General features: G+C 37.8%; 1 protein-coding gene across 3 annotated transcripts in view; it reads left to right on the top strand.

The window, feature by feature from the left end:
- The window catches only part of MASTL (microtubule associated serine/threonine kinase like), a 33579-nt gene extending 21172 nt beyond the window's left edge, over positions 1-12407 (top strand). For 2 of the 3 annotated variants that reach the window (XM_067701469.1, XM_067701467.1), the window contains 5 exons: positions 373-1518; positions 2587-2728; positions 8276-8389; positions 8489-8590; positions 11248-12407. In XM_067701469.1, coding sequence (XP_067557570.1) covers positions 373-1518; positions 2587-2728; positions 8276-8389; positions 8489-8590; positions 11248-11405 — 1662 coding nt within the window. In that variant the 3' untranslated portion in view covers positions 11406-12407. The remainder of the gene's footprint in view (positions 1-372; positions 1519-2586; positions 2729-8275; positions 8390-8488; positions 8591-11247) is intronic. The other variant, XM_067701468.1, reaches the window with a different exon arrangement.
- The last annotated feature ends 7999 nt before the right edge of the window (positions 12408-20406 follow it).

Consider the following 20406-nt stretch of genomic DNA (forward strand, 5'->3'; position numbering starts at 1 on the left):
AACAGTCATCCCTTTTGCACAGCAGATATATACATAATGTAGCCTTACCCTCAGTTTTGCTTGAATATATTCCTATTAATTTGTCCTATTTAAATAACATGTAATACACCATCAAATACATATTATAGAATAGTTGGTTTAAATTTTATACCAGTGTTTCACTCAAAATAATGTATATAAATGTATACTATAATTGTTTACATTGCTTTCTAATTCTCCATTATCATTGTTCTGTTTTTCCACAGGAATGTGGAAAGAGCTACCCATCGTAGCTTATGGGGTCAGTTATCCCACTTAAGTGGGCAGAGGTTTAAAAGGTTAAAGATTCTCAGCTTTACATAATTTTTTTAACCGTTTTTTCCTCCCTCTTAGGAAAGTGACAACACAGTGGGCTCTACAATGATGAGTTGGAATACAGTCGAAAAACCTTTAGGTACAAAATCTACAAATGCCATGGAGACCAAAAGTTTCAATAAAAGTGATCGTGAGTTAGCCGTTTCTCCCATTCATAACAGCAGTGCCGATCCTGCCACTGGAAACTCGTGTGGAAACCTTGCTGAAAAATGTTCTTCTGGGGAAGTTTCTTGGGAAGCAAGAGAACTGGATGTAAATAATATTCATCTGGCTGCTGACACAAGCCAGTCTGGTTACCATCAGTCACATCAATGTGCTGTGGATTCCAGTGGGGTGACTGAAGAACACCTTGGGAAAAGAAGTTGTAAAAGAAGTTTTGAGTTAGTTGACTCCAGTCCTTGTCAGGAAATTATACAGAATAAAAAAAATTGTATCGAGTATAAGAGTAGTAATGAAATGAGAGATGGTTATGTCAATCAAAGGACAGGCTTAACAGCTGAAGTCCAGGACCTTAAGCTGTCGGTATACAGAGATCAGCAAAATGACGGTGCTAATAAGGAGAACGTGGGCAATTCTTTCATTGATAAGCAACAAACCCCAGAAAAATCACCTGTCCCAATGATAGCAAAAAACCTTATGTGTGAACTGGATGACGACTGTGACAAGAATAGTAAGAAAGACTACTTAAGTTCTAGTTTCCTGTGTTCCGATGATGATAGAACTCCTAAAAGTATTTGCATGGACTCTGATTCATCTTTTCCTGGAATTTCCATCATGGAAAGTCCATTAGGAAGGCAGTCCTTAGATCCAGATAAAAGCATCAAAGAATCCTCTTTGGAAGAATCAAATATTGAAGACCTACTTTCTGCATCCCCCAGCTGCCAAGAAAGCACCTTGCCGAGAGGTGATGAGAGTCCTGCCGTCCAGGACAGCAACCGAAAAATGTTAGCTCCTTCTTTGGAGGCGTTGAAAACATTAACCTCTAAAAGAAATGCTGTGGCTTTTCGGAGTTTTAACAGTCATATTAATGCATCCAATAGCTCAGAACCATCCAAAATGAGCATTACTTCTTTAGATATGATGGATATTTCATGTGCCTGTAGTGGTTCATATCCCATGGCTATAACCCCTACTCAAAAAGAAAGATCCTACATGCCATATCAGGTATGTGATCACTTGCTAATGTTCTGTCCTTTAGATTTTAGAAAAATAAACTATTAAGGCCAGACACTTGCCTGTCAGCTAGACTATATAATATTAATCATATAGTTTTGTTTTGCTTGTTGGGAATCTATGGCTCCTTGGAGGTTTTAGTACAGAAAGGTAAAGCAGGTAGCAGTGTTTATCATTCTTAACTGCAATGCCTCCTTCATTTGTACTGTTCTGTATACTTTCACATATTTACATATCACGTTTACATATTTACAATCACATATTTTCACTTGATCACGGCAACTCTGAGATGCAAAATTAAAGTCCATCTACCTTACTGCCTTTTAAGGACATATTTAGATGATCTCTTTCCTTTACAGAAGAAAGTTGAAAAATAGATATTTCAAATCTTTTTTTTTTCCTAAACCTTTATCTTTTTAAACCCAAAGTTTCATTTTTTCCTTCCTTCAGAGAGACATCATAATACAGAAAATGTAAACCTCGACTGTAGGGTTACAAGACTTGAGTTTTCTATTTAGAACTTACTGAGTGACTTAGAAGTCCTTATCTTCAGAGCCTCTGTCTGCCGTTTGTCTGTAAAATATAATGACACCTGTCCTGCTGGTCCCACAGAGTCCTTGTGAGACAACAAAATACCTTAAAACCATAAATGTCAGTTAGCGCGAGAGGTTATTTATGTGTAGTTCTGTTGTATGCATTGTCCTAGTAATTCACTCATTTGTCAGCCACAGCCTCCCTCTGTGACTGCTCTCAAGCTTGTATTGATCCATCCTATCAAGAATTTTTTCCTGTGGATTTTTTTCATTGTTTCTTGCATTTCCAGCTCTTACTGAAATAATTGGTGTTATCTAAGCTATTGAATTTCATTATTATAATTGGGGCTTTTTACAATAGGACTTTTCATAATTATAATTAGTTACAAGGCCATTTTCAAAACTGATCAAGTATTTGAGTGTATCTTTTATGTCCAGCAGCCTAGCTTTTCTTTTGTTCTAGCATTTCTGTTCACTGTAAAAGGAATTAAGATATTTATTGTGTCTTAAACTCTTTTGAAATTAGCAGACCCCAGATCAGGTCAAGTCAGGAACTCCATACCGAACTCCAAAGAGTGTGAGAAGAGGGGCGGCCCCCGTGGATGGTGGGCGAATTCTGGGAACTCCAGACTACCTCGCACCAGAGCTGCTGTTAGGCAGGGCCCACGGTAAGGCATGCACATCTTGCGTTTTTGAAGTATCACTATGTTTTCTTCTGAGATAAATTGTTTTAAATTTCTTTAGTACTTAGATTGCATAAGGTAAAAGAAAATGAACTCGTGCAATGCTCTTTTCTCACATATATGGCCCTTTATTATAGGAAAGAAGACATGCAGCCATTTGTTCTTGGCCTGCTGGTTTAGTCTCAATGATCCAGAGAAGTCCCGCCTTCCACCCCCTCTACTGTCTTTGTTCTAAATGTCTCCCCAGGTCTATTTTAGTTTGGGTTCAGGAATAGACAGTTGGGCCTACACTAAGATCCCGCATGCCACGAGGCCAAAAAAAAATCTGTCTCTAATCCTGACTTTCTCTAGGCAGCAGACACGTGGCCAAAGTGCCTATTCTGTATTCTACTGTCATTCAGTTGCTATGTATCAGAGCTCGACTTGTCCTCTAGCTTGCTCTTCCTCTGTTCCATCTCTCTGTTCACCATCTTCATGGTGACACAAACATTGTCCCTACCTTCAGGCATTTAAATCCGATGAATTACATCTCTGCAGTGTGTCTCCTCACTTTTTCATCTCTGCCATTATTCCATGTAAGAACCTAATCTTTCCCTTTCCTTCATTTAATAACTTTCTCTTTGATCTCCTCAACTTCATTCTCTTTTTTGCTATCACTGCCACCAGACTTTCCCTTTTAAAGCATAATAGAGTTCATGCTACTCTTCTCCTTGAAACAGAGGAGGTGTTTGGCTTGGTGGCTCCTTCCTACCTGCAAAAAGAAAGCCAGATCACTGATTCGAGGCTCTGAGCTCTCATGCTAGACTCGTCTCTCAGTTAGTCTCTTTATAGGCCTTATCCTCCCATTTTACTTAGACACATTTATTTTCACATTTTCCTTATTTTGCACAACTGTTTTGCCTTAGTAGGGTTTTTTCTTTTTTTGGCCGCGCCGTGTGACATGTAGGGTCTTGGTTCCCCGACCAGGGATTGAACCCATGCCCTCTGCAGTCGAAGCGCAGGGTCCTAACCACTGGACCGCCAAGGAAGTCCTGTTTTGTTTTGTTTTGCCTTAGTTTAGAAAAGCCAGTCCCCAGTCACCTCCCTGTCAAATTTCTTCTCATCTGCTCATCAGTTCAAATGTCACCTCTTCCATAAAGCATCCCTTGATCAGTTATGGAGAACTAATTATTCACTGCTGTATCTAGAGTCTGAGTTCTCCTTGTGCATAGCCCTCCAGGAGAGCTCCTTGGCAGCCCTCACTCACCCTTGTCAATAATCTCTACAATGTTGAAAGCGGACACGTTTAATATTCCCCTTTCTTTATCCGCCAAAGCATCTAAGTTCCTCTGGGCACTTAACTAGTTTTGGTACTTTGTCCTTTTTGCTAAGTCACAGATTTGCCAGCTCATTTCCTATATTATAATTTTACATTTTCTCCAACTTAGGATACAATATGAAAGTAAACCTCAAATGTAAAGATTTACTTGATAAGATCTTGCCACTCTTTTAGTGGGACATGTAGTTAGTTATCTTAGCTAGCTAGTGAAATATTCTAAAATTTTTATTTTCTATAAAAGTAATTTGATACATAGAGTTTAAAATAAATAATAGACAGCAATTTATAATTTTAAAAAACAATTCCCTGCTCTCTAACCTCTTCCCTGGAATCCCAGGCCCCAGAAACACTCACTTGGGCTCTTTAGTTTTCTAATTCCAAACATCCTACTGAGACCTCTGATGCCCTCCATGTCTTCCCCTCAGCCAAGGGGACTTAGGGACCCTGGCCTGAGTTTCCACAGCTTCTTGTGCATATGTTTGTTTCAGCTCTCTTAAAATTGTGTTAAAATTACCTGTATTGTCTCTCCCAGAGTAGGGTGTTTTCTCCTTGGGGAAAGCTGTCCTCCTCATCTTTGTATCTCTTATATCTGGCACAATACCTGGCTTCTAATTCAATGAATGATGTGAGAATGAACTCATAACTTTAAGACAATGTACCTAACTCCTGTTTTCTTACATGCAGGATCTCTGACTTTGGGTGAGTAAATTTCTCCATACAGGAACATGGCAAAGCACATTTAACTGAACAAAGTCTAACTGGATCACATTGCATATAAAATTTTTTTTTCATTTCAGCTCATTTATGAACTGTCTTCTGTCTTCTGAGCAGGAAGACATCCAGAGAAATTGCTCTTCTCTGTGAAAACAAATGTAGGCATGTGGCATTTTTTTATAACTTTTAAAGGTAGCAGAGAGTGTGGATATAGCTTTTTCTATTGCAACTGAAGAAATAGGCTTGATAAAAATATTAGTGGCTACAAAAGGGCTTGAATTTTCTAAATCATTCAATTCTATTATTATTAGAAAATAGAAAGGAATTAACAGTATCAATTTACAAATTAAAGAAGCGGGTTTTAAATTAGAAAGCCAGTAGTATAAAACAACTTTATTCTATATCTCTGGCTAATGATATATATTATAATTGATTTATTTTATAATTGATAATATGATTTATCACAATACATGATCTTATTAGACTTTGACTCAATTATATGGGTATGTATGACATATCCATGGAGAAATCATGTATGTTTTGACATGACATAAGTACATTTTTGGCTGAGCTGGGAAAAGGGTCCTAATTTCTAACCTAAGTAAAATAAATTAAAATTCACGTTTTTTCCTGATTTCCCCCTACTTTTCTATTATTTGGTTATATTATCTGAGCTGTTGGAATAATTCTTTCTCAGTGCTGCTTAAAAGCCTACTAACCGAGGTGTTTTGTATGTCTTTATAGTGATTACTATAGAAATAGAAGCCTAGAGACTGTTTGTACCTTGTGTTCCTTAGGGAAGATGGGATTACGTGGCTTGCAGATGAAAAGGCACTCTAAATGCATGTGATTATTTTTTCTAATGGCATATTCCATGATGCTTTCCTACTTGTTTTTTTTTTTTCCTACTTGTTTTAAAATGAAATGGTGGTAGTTGCTTAACCACAGTAATGAATTTTGTGAAATTGATTTTTTTAACATCTTTATTGGAGTATAATTGCTTTACAATGGTGTATTAGTTTCTGCTTTATAACAAAAGTGAATCAGCTATACATACACATATATCCCCATATCTCTTCCCTCTTGCGTCTCGCTCCCACCCTCCCTATCCCACCCCTCCAGGTGGTCACAAAGCACCGAGCTAATCTCCCTGTGCTATGGGGCTGCTTCCCACTAGCTATCTATTTTACATTTGGTAGTGTATATATGTCCATGCCACTCTCTCATTTTGTCCCAGCTTACCCTTCCCCCTCCCCGTGTCCTCAAGTCCATTCCCTAGTAGGTCTGCGTCTTTATTCCCGTCCTGCCCCTACCCTAGGTTCTTCATAACCATTTTCTTTCTTTTTAGATTCCATATATATGTGTTAGCATACGGTATTTGTTTTTCTCTTGACTTACTTCTCTCTGTATGATAGATTCTAGGTCCATCCACCTCACTACAAATAACTCAATTTCATTTCTTTTTATAGCTGAGTAATATTCCATTGTATATATGTGCCTCATCTTCTTTATCCATTCATCTGTCGATGGACACTTAGGTTGCTTCCATTTCCTGGCTATTGTAATGTTGTGGCCTCTCCTGTTGCGGAGCACAGGCTCAGCGGCCATGGCTCACGGGCCCAGCCGCTCTGCGGCTTGTGGGGTCTTCCCGGACCGGGGCACAAACCCGCATCCCCTGCATCGGCAGGCGGACTCTCAACCACTGCGCCACCCGGGAAGCCCCCTGCATGACTCCTTTTGAATTATGGTTTTCTCAGGGTATATGCCCAGTAGTGGGATTGCTGGGTCATAAGGTAGTTCTATTTTTAGTTTTTTAAGGAACCTCCATACTGTTCTCTATAGTGGCTGTATCAATTTACATTCCCACCAACTGTGCAAGAGGGTTCCCTTTTCTCCACACCCTCTCCAGCATTTATTGTTTGTAGATTTTTTGATGATGGCCATTCTGACTGGTGTGAGGTGATACCTCATTGTAGTTTTGATTTGCATTTCTCTAATGATTAATGATGTTGAGCATTCTTTCATGTGTCTGTGGCAATCTGTATATCTTCTTTGGAGAAATGTCTGTTTAGGTCTTCTGCCCATTTTTGGATTGGGTTGTTTGTTTTTTATGATATTGAGCTGCATGAGCTGCTTGTAAATTTTGGAGATTAATCCTTTGTCCGTGGATTTGTTTGCAAATATTTTCTCCCATTCTGAGGGTTGTCTTGTGAAATTGATTTTAAAGAGTAATTTTCAGGCAAATTTAGTTCTAGACTAGAGTCTCAATTCTAAATATATTGAAGTTAATCATTTTTGGACTGAAATTAACCTTTGCTTAGGAAATTTTGTTCATAGATGTATCTAAACAAGCGTATAAACCAGATTATAAGGTCATGTTTAAAATAATTGTCTAAAATGTCTTTGTATACAAATGATGCTTCCAATGAAGATTTTATTTAGAAATCAGTTTTACCTGGGCGTGGGATGAATTGGGAGATTAGGATTGACATATATACACTACTGATACTATGTATAAAGTAGATAATTAATGAGAACCTACTGTAAAGCACAGGGAACGCCTATGAGAAGGAAATCCAAAAAAGAGGGGATATATGTATATGTATAGCTGATTTACTTAGCTGTACAGTATAAACTAACACAATATTGTAAAGCAACTATACACCAATAAAAATTTTTAAAAAAAGAAATCAGTTTTACCCATTTATTAAGACTTATCTTCTAATTACCTCCTCAAGCAATAGTTTGAATGAGTATTTTTTGTTAAACTAATTTGTCCCTCTATGTTCTTAAAAGGAATAAAGCCACATTAAAACCTTCTGTAAGGGGACTTTCCTGACAGTCCAGTGGTTAAGACTCTGTGCTTCTACTGCAGGGGGCACGGGTTTGATCCCAGGTTGGGGTACTAAGATCCCACATGGTGTGTGTGGCAAAAACAAAACAAAACAAAAAAACCCTCTGTAGGTAAGGCTTTCCCTAGTTAGCAGGTTATCCTCCAGTTTGCATTAATATTACTACCTCATCTCATTCCTTTGTGAAACGAGTGGGCTATAGAATCATCTGAATGTTATTGTTTCCTGTTTTGAAATTAAGAAATACTCTTTTAGAGAATAATTTTTAGATTAAATGCATTCCTTGGTTGTGTTTTAGGATTTAGCACAAATAAGTATCCAGAATATCAGAGGTTATTAATAACTTTTTAAACTTTTTTTTAACTAGCCATGTTAATTGCTAATCTAAACGTCTGTTGGGCTGGCCAAAAAGTTCGTTTGGGTTTTTCCATATCATCTTATGGAACCCAGTATTTTCCAAGAAAGTAATTACCACATTGCCTAAAGGAAGGTAATTTGGGTCTTTGCACGTTTGGAAGCCAGAAGAAAGCCTTAAGGAAACGAGCCTTTGGGTCTTCATTGTGCCCAAATATCCACAGTTAATGTTTTAGTTGATCAAACATTTATAGAAAATGCTTGCAAGTTCAGCTGCTTCCTCTTAAATTCCAGGTCCTGCAGTAGACTGGTGGGCACTTGGAGTTTGCTTGTTTGAGTTTCTAACAGGAATTCCCCCTTTCAACGATGAAACACCCCAGCAAGTATTCCAGAATATTCTGAAAAGAGGTGATTCTTTTTCTCCTATTAAGATAGATTGATTTATCTCATTTATCTCTGTGTATTATTGTCTTGAGCAATGATTAACAAGTTTATTTGTATTTATAGATATCCCTTGGCCTGAAGGTGAAGAAAAGTTATCTGATAATGCTCAAAGTGCTGTAGAAATACTCTTAACCATTGATGATACAAAGAGAGCTGGAATGAAAGGTAAGGTTTTGTGTTAGTTAACTCTTTTACCCTTGATTTGTTGAGCCAGACTACTGATTTAGCTCAGTAGTTGTGGCTCGTGGGCTCTAGAGCACAGGCTCAGTAGTTGTGGTGCACGGAGTTAGTTGCACCGTGGCATGTGGGATCTTCCCGGACCAGGGATCGAACCCATGTCCCTTGCATTGGCAGGTGGATTCTTAATCACTGTGCCACCAGGGAAGTCCCTGGTATCATTATTGATTATCAAATATTTTTATGGACTTTGACTCCCTGTTGCATTCTTCATAGCCAGGTTGCCTCAAAGAAGACAAAATTGGTGCATTGTGGCCCATTCAAAGGTTCTTTCCAGTGCAGGAAACTCCAATTAATTTAAAAACCCAATTTTCAAAATCTCATTAGCAGCTGCCTTAAAATCCTTTTTGTCACAATGTATATATAGAGACAACTAAGCACTGTGTCTCAGAATGCATTTCCATGTGAAGTAGGGTATATTACTAAATGGACTTTAGTAATAATGTCATTCACATCAGCTTCTAGGTGTTCCCTCCAATGAGGTCAACAGTTTATTTATTTAACAAATCCTATAGAGTGACTTCTAGGTGCTAGGCAGTGTTTTCGTTTCAGGCACTGGAGGTATCCTAGGGATGAACCAGACACATCCCTGTGCTTAAGTTCTAGAACTTACATTCTAGTGGAAAGACAGGAAGTAAACAAACAGTCATAACATAACGCCATCTAGTGGTAAGTACATGAAGAGAGAAAGCAAAGTGAGAGGGTACAAAGTGAAGGCAAGAGATTTATATTTTAGATGGGGTGGTCAGGAAGACCTGAAGAGTAGAATCTGAGCAAAAACTTATGTAAAGTGAGAATGCAGACATTTGAAAACCAAGCTCTAAAAATTGCTTTAGGGGACTTGCCTGGTGGTCCAGTGGTTAAGACTCCAAGCTTCCACTGCAGGGGACACAGGCTCGATCCCTGGTCAGGGAACTAAGGAACTAATATGACAAAAACATCATACAGTTTTATTTATTTTTTTTTTTCAGTTTTATTTTTATTTTTATTTTGGCTGCAAGGTACGGCCAAAAAAAAATAATAATAAAATAAAAAATTAAAATAATAAAAATAAAGATTGCTTTAGAACAGCCTTCTCCACTGCTGATGATTTTGCTCCCCAAAGGACATTTGGCATTGTCTGCAGACATTTTTTGGTTGTCACAACAGTTGGGGGCATCTAGTAGGTAGAGGCCAGGGATTCTGCTCAGCATCCTACAGTGCACAGGACAGTCCCTACTACAAAGAATTATCTGGTCCCAAAGGTCAACTGTAACAAAGTTGGGAAACTGTTGTTTAGAAAATGGCTATAATGCTCTGTAACTTGCTCAGTACATTCTTACCAGTGACCTCAAATTTTTGTTCATTAGTTAAATGAACAGTTTACCTAGTGAAGCAGATAGGGGTATTCTTCAGTTAAGAAACAGTTGTTTCAACAACTGTTTATTTAGTTAATCTTAACCTAGATTAGAATTCTTTTGCAGATTCAGTTTAAATAAATAGTTATGATGATCACGAAGCATCACATCACATCCAGATATCCCAGTTCGAGTTAATACTACAAATAACTCTAAAGTAACACATGCTTGAACCGTTGAGACAAATAAATTCTCTAAAGTGAATTATTTTTGCTCTTTTATCCCTTTTCCTACCAGTCTTTTAGTTTATGGAAAATCCATCATATATACATATTGATTTTCCAGCCCATTACCCCCAATACAGACAAACAATTCTTTCCTGTCTGTGTAGTCGTCTTCTGATATTTTCCTTAAATTTGATTGCTTTTTTGGTTTGTATACTGCCTTAATTGACACTTCATTTTTTTGCTGTCTTTATTGTTGCCTAATGAAGTGAATAGTTGAGGAGAGGGGTGGCTATGTCTCCCAGCTAAATACCTGTGTGATCAAAAGAGATTTCATTTTACTAGATAGAAGGAAAATGTAGTTAAAGAGGAAGGCAAACTTGAGATTTTGTAAGTGGAAGCAGTAGACTTGGATGCGGCCATACTGCTGGGCGGCTGGTGTGTTGTAGAGATGCAAGTCAGTGAAATCAAAGAAATCAAAGAACCAGGAAGAGAAAGCATGTGTCAGAAATATCACCAGTGTGTATGTTGAAATTACCAGGAAGGATAAGGATGGAGCACAGGGAAGAGAGTAAGGGACTGGAGAATGAGCTTCCTGCTGAAGTAATCTAGGGTGACGATGCTGAGGATTACAGAGATCAAAGCAGGCGGCAAGGAATTGGAATGAGAAGTGGGGCATTAATCATGGAAGATTAGGATTAGTGGTGTGGAAGCCATGTCGGGGAACAGGAAGTAGGCCAGGCTGTCTTCTCTCATCGAGTCAGGGATTCTGAGAGAAGATGCAGGCAGTGAGAAAGATAAGCTTCTGTTAAGGCACCTGTCATATGCCAAGTGACATACAGAATGACACTGTGTGCTGTTGGGAAGTATGTGGTTGAAGAAAGAGACATGTTTTTAAAATGTCTGTGAAACGGACATAGTAAACCAGGGCAAGCTACATGTGAGACCGTCTCTCTTTAATTCCTGTAAAATAGGACTTTGGTAATGGTGTCATAATATTGCTTTGTTTGATATTTTTCCTAAGAGTTGAAACATCATCCTCTCTTCAGTGATGTGGACTGGGAAAATCTACAGCATCAAACGATGCCTTTCATACCCCAGCCAGACAATGAAACTGATACATCTTATTTTGAAGCCAGGAATAATGCCCAGCACCTGACAGTATCTGGATTTAGCCTATAGCACATAAATTTTCCCTTTAATCTAAACTTGCCTTATAGAATAAGCTAGCATAATTACATACGCCTTAATACTAGATTGATCTAAGGGGGGAAAAATCATTATTTTACCCGGATCAATGAGCTTTTCATGTATGTTACAGCTTCCACAGCATTAAAAGGCTATCAAGAACATAATCAGTAATTTATCTTAATCTCAGAGTTGTACATAGATCTTCAAAGCTTTTTTCAACTTATTTATTTTGTTAGTGCACTTTATGAAAATTAATGCTTTAGTAAAACTAGAAACATGACCACTTTAGAGAAAGAGTGAGCCTCGAGCTTGATTTTCTTTCTCATCTGTTCATTTCAGTCCACCATTCAGTTTGGTGTTAATATGACAAAAACATCATACAGTTTCATTTTAGTGTAATTTATCTGTACCTGATTGCCTGCAAAAGCCAATCATTTAAGGCTGTAACTGTGACCTCAAAAATGCAGTTGGAAAATTCCTTCATTCAGTAATATAACTCCTTTCGGGAATGAGGAATAAACAAAAGGACGAGGGTTTTGGCTTATTTTGCTATGAATACAGTTTTGCTGCCTTGACTGCTTCTGGTGCTTTTTCTACAATACATATGTATTTAAAATAGTACTGGAGAGCTTAGGTGAGATATATTGTAGCAATTTTAACAGCTTGTTCAATTTTAACAAAAAATGTAATGGTTTACATTTTTAAATAATTTGCTTAAAACATATGCAGCATTACCAGAATAGCCGGATTCTTTTAAAAAAATAACTAACTTACTTTCACTTAATAAATATAATTGTAACATACTTCGATATATTCTCTGTCAACATCATTCTTTTAAATATAGATACACTACGATTCAGCTTCACAGGTCATATCTTAAGTTCATTCAGATTTTTTGCAGACTTACCCCCCAAAAGAGAAAAGTTCAAATTTAAATGTACCATGTGTAAATTTTCTGTTAATCTATTAAATACTATTGTTCCTTTTGCAAAATGGCTTGAGTGTTTTTACTTTCCATCACCATCCCAGTACGACCCGTGTTACTAATGTAGTTGATGAAGATAATATAAGTTTAAAACTCTTATACTGAAAGAGACACTGTAATAATCATTGCAATGTAACTGAATCCATGATTTAATGGTTTTACTGAGCTTGTTTTAGTAATGACTACTCAGATTTAATCCACCTAATAGTTACCTCTTCTAACAATAATATGTTCAAAATACAGTTGTTAACAATTAAAACTTTGTTTAATGTAAATTACATCTTTCCCTTAAATTAGGTAAAAGCTAGGATTATTTGTCATCCTCTTATGGAATTTTCAAGTAGTAGAAAGAACACTGGCTTTGGAATCAAGCACAAATGATTTAAACCATTGCTCTGCCAGAGTAAAAAACCTTGGGTGGATTAAACTCTGATTGTTTACCTGTATTGTGAAGATTAATTATGAGGAACTTCCAGGACACCAGTCGTATCAGGGATTTGAAACATTACTGAATAATCAAGGGAGATGTACATTTAACCTATTCCCAATGCAGGAGACAGTTCCCTTAAGTGGAAAAGTTAAGAACAGTTTGCTGTTGCAGCCCTAGCAGGCGCAGCGATGGCCACCTGGAATTCTGCATGCTGTAATGGTGTTTGCTGGGAACAAGTGATTTATTATCTAAACTTAAACCTTTTTGTGGGTTCAGATACTCATTAAGGAAAAACCTGAGACAGAACAAGAATGGAAAAATGGAAGTGTTTTGGCAGTTGTATGGATGTGTGTGCGTACATGTCTTTGAAGAACATAGATTGCTCTGCCAGCAGAAATCTGCATTCATTACTATATATAATTTCTATTAATTGAAAATAATTTTCCCCCCACTTCCACTAACTGTTAAACAAATATAGAAAACGTATTTACTTTAGTGTACCTTTGTCAGAATTAAATTAATTTACTTTAGTGTACCTTTGTCAGAATTAAATTAATTAAATTAAATTAATTAATTAAATTAAATTAAATTATACAAAGTATGTAGCAAACATAGAAGGTGTTTAATAAATGATCATTATTTGAGCCCTAAGTACCCTACTACTTCTCAGAATATTTGTCTTAATTTGGGGTTTGGGAAATGGTTGCTGTATAAAACTCTGCTATTATTCTCCAAAACATCTTGAAGATCACTTTCAGGTCTGATCACTCTGTTTGCCAGGAAGAAACATCTTGTTTTTAGCCAGTGAAGAACATGCTCAGAGTCCAAAAGATTGTGCAAATATTTACCATTTCCACCAGGCCTCCTTTCAGTTAATATCAAGCTAGCTGTGGATGGGTCATTCTTATAACTATGGAAAGTGGACTGGTCATGGCAACATTTGAAGGAGGGAGACTGAATAGAAGGCTACTGAACCAGCCCACCTGGATTCAAGACATTTTAAAGGTGCAATCAATACAACTTACTGATGGATGGGATGAGGAGGGTGAAAGAATGGGAGTTTTGAGCTGGTTTGTTACATAGCATCATTGCAGCAAATACCCTTCCTATACATCCCAACTTACAACAAAGTGACATTTCAGACACCAGAACAAAGAGAATATCCTATAAGAATCCAAAGAGAAAGAAAAGAGGATGGTAAGATAACAGAAAATATATATATTGGTCTCTGCCTCCTGTTCCCGCACAGAGCTCCTAAAATACTTCTATCAATAATTTCTGAAGGGATAAGAGCACCAGGAGCATTTTTCTTGTTCTCAAATTTGGTCTTTGAGTCTGGTTCCTGACCCAGGGCTTCTAGCTCCCTTGGGATTTCCTGGGTGATAGCAGTGTCCTTTGTTCTAATCAGGTGACTCTGGGTGGGCTCCTGTAGGGGGGCCTGTCAACAGAAAGACCCAGCCATGATTAGAAGCTTGGAATTTTCTGGGACTTCCCTGGTGGTCCAGTGGTTAAGACTTCACGCTTCCACTGCAGGGGCACGGGTTCAATCCTTGGTCGAGGAACTAAGATCCTGAATGCCATAGGGCCAAAAAACAAACAAACAAGCTTGGAATTTTCAGCCCCACCCCCCATTCTCCAGAGAAGGGAGAGGGGCTGGAAAGGGAGTTAATATTTGATTGTGCCTATGTGACTAATCCTCCATCAAAATCCCCAAAGTACAGGGTTTGGAGAGCTTCTAGTCGGTGAACACGTGAAGGTGCTGGGAGAATGGTGCCCCCCAGAGAGGGCACAGAAGCTCCACACTCCTTCCTGCCTACCTTGCCCTATGCATCTCTTCCATCTACATGTCCACCTGTATCGTTTACCATATCCTTTAGTAACAAACTGATAAACAGTAAACTGTTTACACATGAGCTGTGACTGCAAAGGAAGGAAAAAGAATGAAATTTTCAATTTTCAGTAGAGGGGGACTTCCCTGGTGGTGGTGGCACAGTGGTTAAGAATCCACATTCCCAATGCAGGGGGCTCAGGTTCGATCCCTGGTCTGGGAATTGGATCCCACATGCAGGCTGCAACTAAGAGGTTGCATGCCACAACCAAGGACCCAGCGAGCCACAACTAAGGAGCTTGCCTGCTGCAACTAAGGAGCCCACGTGCTGCAACTAAGAAGCTGGTGACCTGCAACTAAGGAGCCCACCCGCCTACTGCAACAAACACCCAACGTAACCAAATTAAATGAATTTAAAAAATTGTTTTTCAGTAGACGGAAGTAAATAGATAATTCCCAAAACAGAAGTATCAAAAAGTAGCAGTTCAAAAAAGCAAACAAACAATGACGAACGACATAATTACTGATATTAAAAACACTCTAGAAGGACTCAATAACAGAATAACTGAGACAGAAGAATGGATAAGTGAGCTGGAAGATAAAATGGTGGAAATAACTGCCAGGGAGCAGAATAAAGAAAAAAGAATGAAAAGAATTGAGGACAGTCTCAGAGACCTCTGGGACAACATTAAATGCACCAATATTCTAATTACAGGGGTCCCAGAAGAAGAGAAAAAGAACGGGTCTGAGAAAATATTTCGAGAGATTATAGTTGAAAACTACCCTAACATGGGAAAGGAGATAGTCAATCAATCAAGTCCAAGAAGCACAGAGAGTACTATACAGGATAAACCCAAAGAGAAACATGCCGAGACACATATTAATCAAACTATCAAAAATTAAATACAAAGGAAAAATATTAAAACCAGCAAGGGAAAAGCAACAAATAACATACGAGGGAATCCCCATAAGGTTAATAGCTGATCTTTCAGCAGAAACTCTGCAAGCCAGAAGGGAGTGGCAGGACATATTTAAAGTGATGAAAGGGAAAAACCTACAACCAAGATTACTTGACCCAGCAAGGATCTCATACAGATTTGATGGAGAAATTTAAACCTTTACAGTCAAGCAAAAGTTAGAATTCAGCACCACCAAACCAGCTTTACAACAAATGCTAAAGGAACTTCTCTAGGCAGGAAACACAAGAGAAGGAAAAGAGCTACAAAAACAAATGCAAAACAATTAAGGAAATGGTAATAGGAACATACATATCGATAATTACCTTAAATGTAAATGGATTAAATGCTCCAACCAAAAGACACAGACTGGCTGAATGGATACAAAAACAAGACCCATACATATGCTGTCTATAAGAGACCCACTTCAGACATAGGGACGCATACACACTGAAAGTGGGGAGATGGAAAAAGATATTCCATGCTAATGGAAATCAAAAGAAAGCTGGAGTAGCAATTCTCATATCAGACAAAATAGACTTTAAAATAAAGACTATTACAAGAGACAAAGAAGGACACTACATAATGATCAAGGGATCAATCCAAGAAGAAGATAAAACAATTGTAAATATTTATGCACCCAACATAGGAGCACCTCGATACATAAGGCAAATGCTAACAGCCATAAAAGGGGAAATCGACAATAACACAATAGTAGTAGGGGACTTTAACACCCCATTTTCACCAATGGACACATCATCCAAAATGAAAATAACTGAGGAAACACAAGCTTTATATGACATATTAAACAAGATGGACTTAATTGATATTTATAGGACATTCCATCCAAAAACAACAGAATACGCTTTCTTCTCAAGTGCTCATGGAACATTCTCCAGGATACACCATAGACCATATCGTTGGGTCACAAATCAAGCCTTGGTAAATTTAAGAAAATTAAAATCATATCAAGTATCTTTTCTGACCACAACACTATGAGACTAGATATCAATTATAGAAAAAAAGCTAAAAAATACAAACACATGGAGGCTAAACAATATGCTACTAAATAACCAAGACATCACTGAAGAAATCAAAGAGGAAATCAAAAAATACCTAGAAACAAATGACAATGAAAACACGATGACCCAAAACCTATGGGATGCAGCAAAAGCAGTTCTAAGAGGGAAGTTTATAGCAATACAATCCTACCTCAAGAAACAAGAAACATTTCAAATAAACAACCTAACCTTACACCTAAAGCAATTAGAGAAAGAACAAAAAAAAAATCCAAAGTTAGCAGAAGGAAAGAAATCATAAAGATCAGATCAGAAATAAATGAAAAAGAAATGAAGGAGACAGTAGCAAAGATCAATAAAACTAAAAGCTGGTTCCTTGAGAAGATAAACAAAATTGATAAACCATTAGCCAGACTCATCAAGAAAAAAAGGGAGAACACTCAAATCAATAGAGTTAGAAATGAAAAAGGAGAAGTAACAACTGACACTGCAGAAATACAAAGGATCATGAGAGATTACTACAAGCAACTCTATACCAATAAAATGGACAACCTGGAAAAAATGGACAAATTCTTAGAAAAGCACAACCTTCTGAGACTGAACCAGGAAGAAATAGAAAATATAAACAGACCAATCACAAGCACTGAAATTGAGACTGTGATTAAAAATCTTCCAACAGGTCTTCCCTGGTGGTGCAGTGGTTGAGAGTCCGCCTGCCGATGCAGGGGACACGGGTTCGTGCCCCGGTCTGGGAAGATCCCACATGCTGTGGAGCAGCTGGGCCCGTGAGCCATGGCCGCTGAGCCTGCATGTCCGGAGCCTGTGCTCCGCAGCAGGAGAGGCCACAACAGTGAGAGGCCCGTGTACCGCAAAAAAAAAAAAAAAAATCTTCCAACAAACAAAAGCCCAGGACCAGATGGCTTCACAGGCAAATTCTATCAAACAGTTAGAGAAGAGCTAACACCTATCCTTCTCAAACTCTTCCAAAATATAGCAGAGAGGAACACTCCCAAACTCATTCTATGAGGCCCCCATCACCCTGATACCAAAACCAGACAAAGATGTCACAAAGAAAGAAAACTACAGGCCAATATCACTGATAAACGTAGATGCAAAAATCCTCAACAAAATACTAGCAAACAGAATCCAACAGCACATTAAAAGGATCATACACCATGATTAAGTGGGGTTTATCCCAGGAATGCAAGATTTCTTCAATATATGCAAATCAATCAATGTGATACACTATATTAACAAAATGAAGGAAAAAACCATATGATCATCTCAACAGATGCAGAAAAAGCTTTTGACAGAATTCAACACCCATTAATGATAAAAACTCTACAGAAAGTAGGCATAGAGCGAACCTACCTCAACATAATAAAGGGCATATATGACAAACCCACAGACAACATCGTTCTCAATGGTGAAAAACTGAAACCATTTCCTCCAAGATCAGGAAGAAGACAAGGTTGCCCACTGTCACCACTGTTATACAACATAGTTTTGGAAGTTTTAGCCACAGCAATCAGAGAAGTAAAAGAAATAAAAGGAATCCAAATCGGAAAAGAAGTAAAGCTGTCACTGTTTGCAGACAACATACTATACACAGAGGATCCTAAAGATGCTACCAGAAAACTAGAGCTAATGAATGAATTTGGTAGTAGCAGGACACAGAATGAATGCACAGAAATCTCTTGCATTCCTATACACTAATGATGAAAAATCTGAACGAGAAATGAAGGAAACACTCCCATTTACCATGGCAACAAAAAGAATAAAATACCTAGGAATAAACCTACCTAAGGAGACAAAAGACCTGTATGCAGAAAACTATAAGACACTGATGAAAGAAATTAAGGATGATACAAACAGGTGGAGAGATATACTATGCTCTTGGATTGGAAGAATCAACATTGTGAAAATGACTATACTACCCAAAGCAATCTACAGATTCAATGCAATCCCTATCAAACTACCAATGACATTTTTCACAGAACTAGAACAAAAAGACTGCACAATTTGTATGGAAACACAAAAGACCCCGAATAGCCAAAGCAATCTTGAGAAAGAAAAATGGAACTGGAGGAATCAGGCTCCCTGACTTCAGAGTATACTATAAACCTACAGTAATCAAGACAGTATGGTATTGGCACAAAAACAGAAATATAGATCAATGGTACAAGATAGAAAGCTCAGAGATAAACCCACACACATATGGTCACCTTATCTTTGATAAAGGAGGCAAGAACACACAATGGAGGAAAGACAGCCTCTTCAATAAGTGGTACTGGGAAAACTGGACAGCTACATGTGCAAATATGAAATTAGAACATTCCCTAGCACCATACAGAAAAATAAACTCAAAATGGATTAAAGAATTAAATGTAAGGCCAGACACTAAAACTCTTAGAGGAAAACATAGGCAGAACACTCTATGACATAAATCACAGCAAGATCCTTTTTGACCCACCTCCTACAGAAATGGAAATAAAAACAAAAATAAACAAATGGGACATAATGAAACTTAAAAGCTTTTGCACAACAAAGGAAACCATAAAAAAGACGAAAAGACAACCCTCAGAATGGGAGAAAATACTTGAAAACAAAACAACTGACAAAGGATTACTCTCCAAAATATACAAGCAGCTCATGCAGCTCAATATCAAAAAAACATACAACCCAATCCAGAAATGGGCAGAAGACCTAAGTAGACATTTCTCAAAAGAAGATATACAGATTGCCAACAAACACATGGAAGGATGCTCAACATCACTAATTAGAGAAATGCAAATCAAAACTACAATGAGGTATCACCTCACACCAGTCAGAATGGCCATTGTCAAAAAAATCTACAAACGATAAATGCTGGAGAGGGTGTGGAGAAAAGGGAACCCTCTTGCACTGTTGGTGGGAATGTGAATTGATACAGACACAATGGAGAACAGTATGGAGGTTCCTTAAAAAACTAAAAATAGAACTACCATATGACCCAGCAATCCCACTACTGGGCATATACCCTGAGAAAACCATAATTCAAAAAGAGTCATGTACCAAAATGTTCATTGCAGCTCTATTTACAATAGCCAGGAGATGGAAACAACCTAAGTGTCCACCATCGGATGAATGGATAAAGAAGATGTGGCACATATATACAATGGAATATTACTCAGCCATAAAAAGAAAGGAAATTGAGTTATTTGTAGTGAGGTGGATGGACCTAGAGTCTGTCATACAGAGTGAAGTAAGTCAGAAAGAGAAAAACAACTACCATATTGTAACACATATATATGGAATCTAAAACCAAAAAATGGTTCTGATGAACCTAGGGGCAGGACATGAATAAAGATGCAGATGTAGAGAATGGACTTGAGGACACAGGGAGGGGGAAGGGTAAGCTGGGACAAAGTGAGAGAGTAGCACTGACATATATATACTACCAAATGTAAAATAGCTATTGGGAAGCAGCTGCATAGCACAGGCAGATCAGGTCGGTGCTCTGCAACCACCTAGAGGTTGGGATAAGGAGGGTGGGAGGGAGATGCAAGAGGGAGGGGATATGGGGATATACGTATACATATAGCTGATTCACTTTGTTATACAGCAGAAACTAACACAACACTGTAATTTATAATTGTAAAGCAATTATACTCCAATAAACATGTTTAAAAAAAAATAAAGGAGCAGTTCAAACATATCGTTTAGAACCTTGGAGGTAAGTACAAAACAATCACCCAATGTACTGAAAGTAGTTGCCTCTGGGGCAGAAAAAAA

This window comes from Pseudorca crassidens, chromosome 1, assembly GCF_039906515.1.
Source record: "Pseudorca crassidens isolate mPseCra1 chromosome 1, mPseCra1.hap1, whole genome shotgun sequence".
NCBI classification, from domain to species: domain Eukaryota; kingdom Metazoa; phylum Chordata; class Mammalia; order Artiodactyla; family Delphinidae; genus Pseudorca; species Pseudorca crassidens.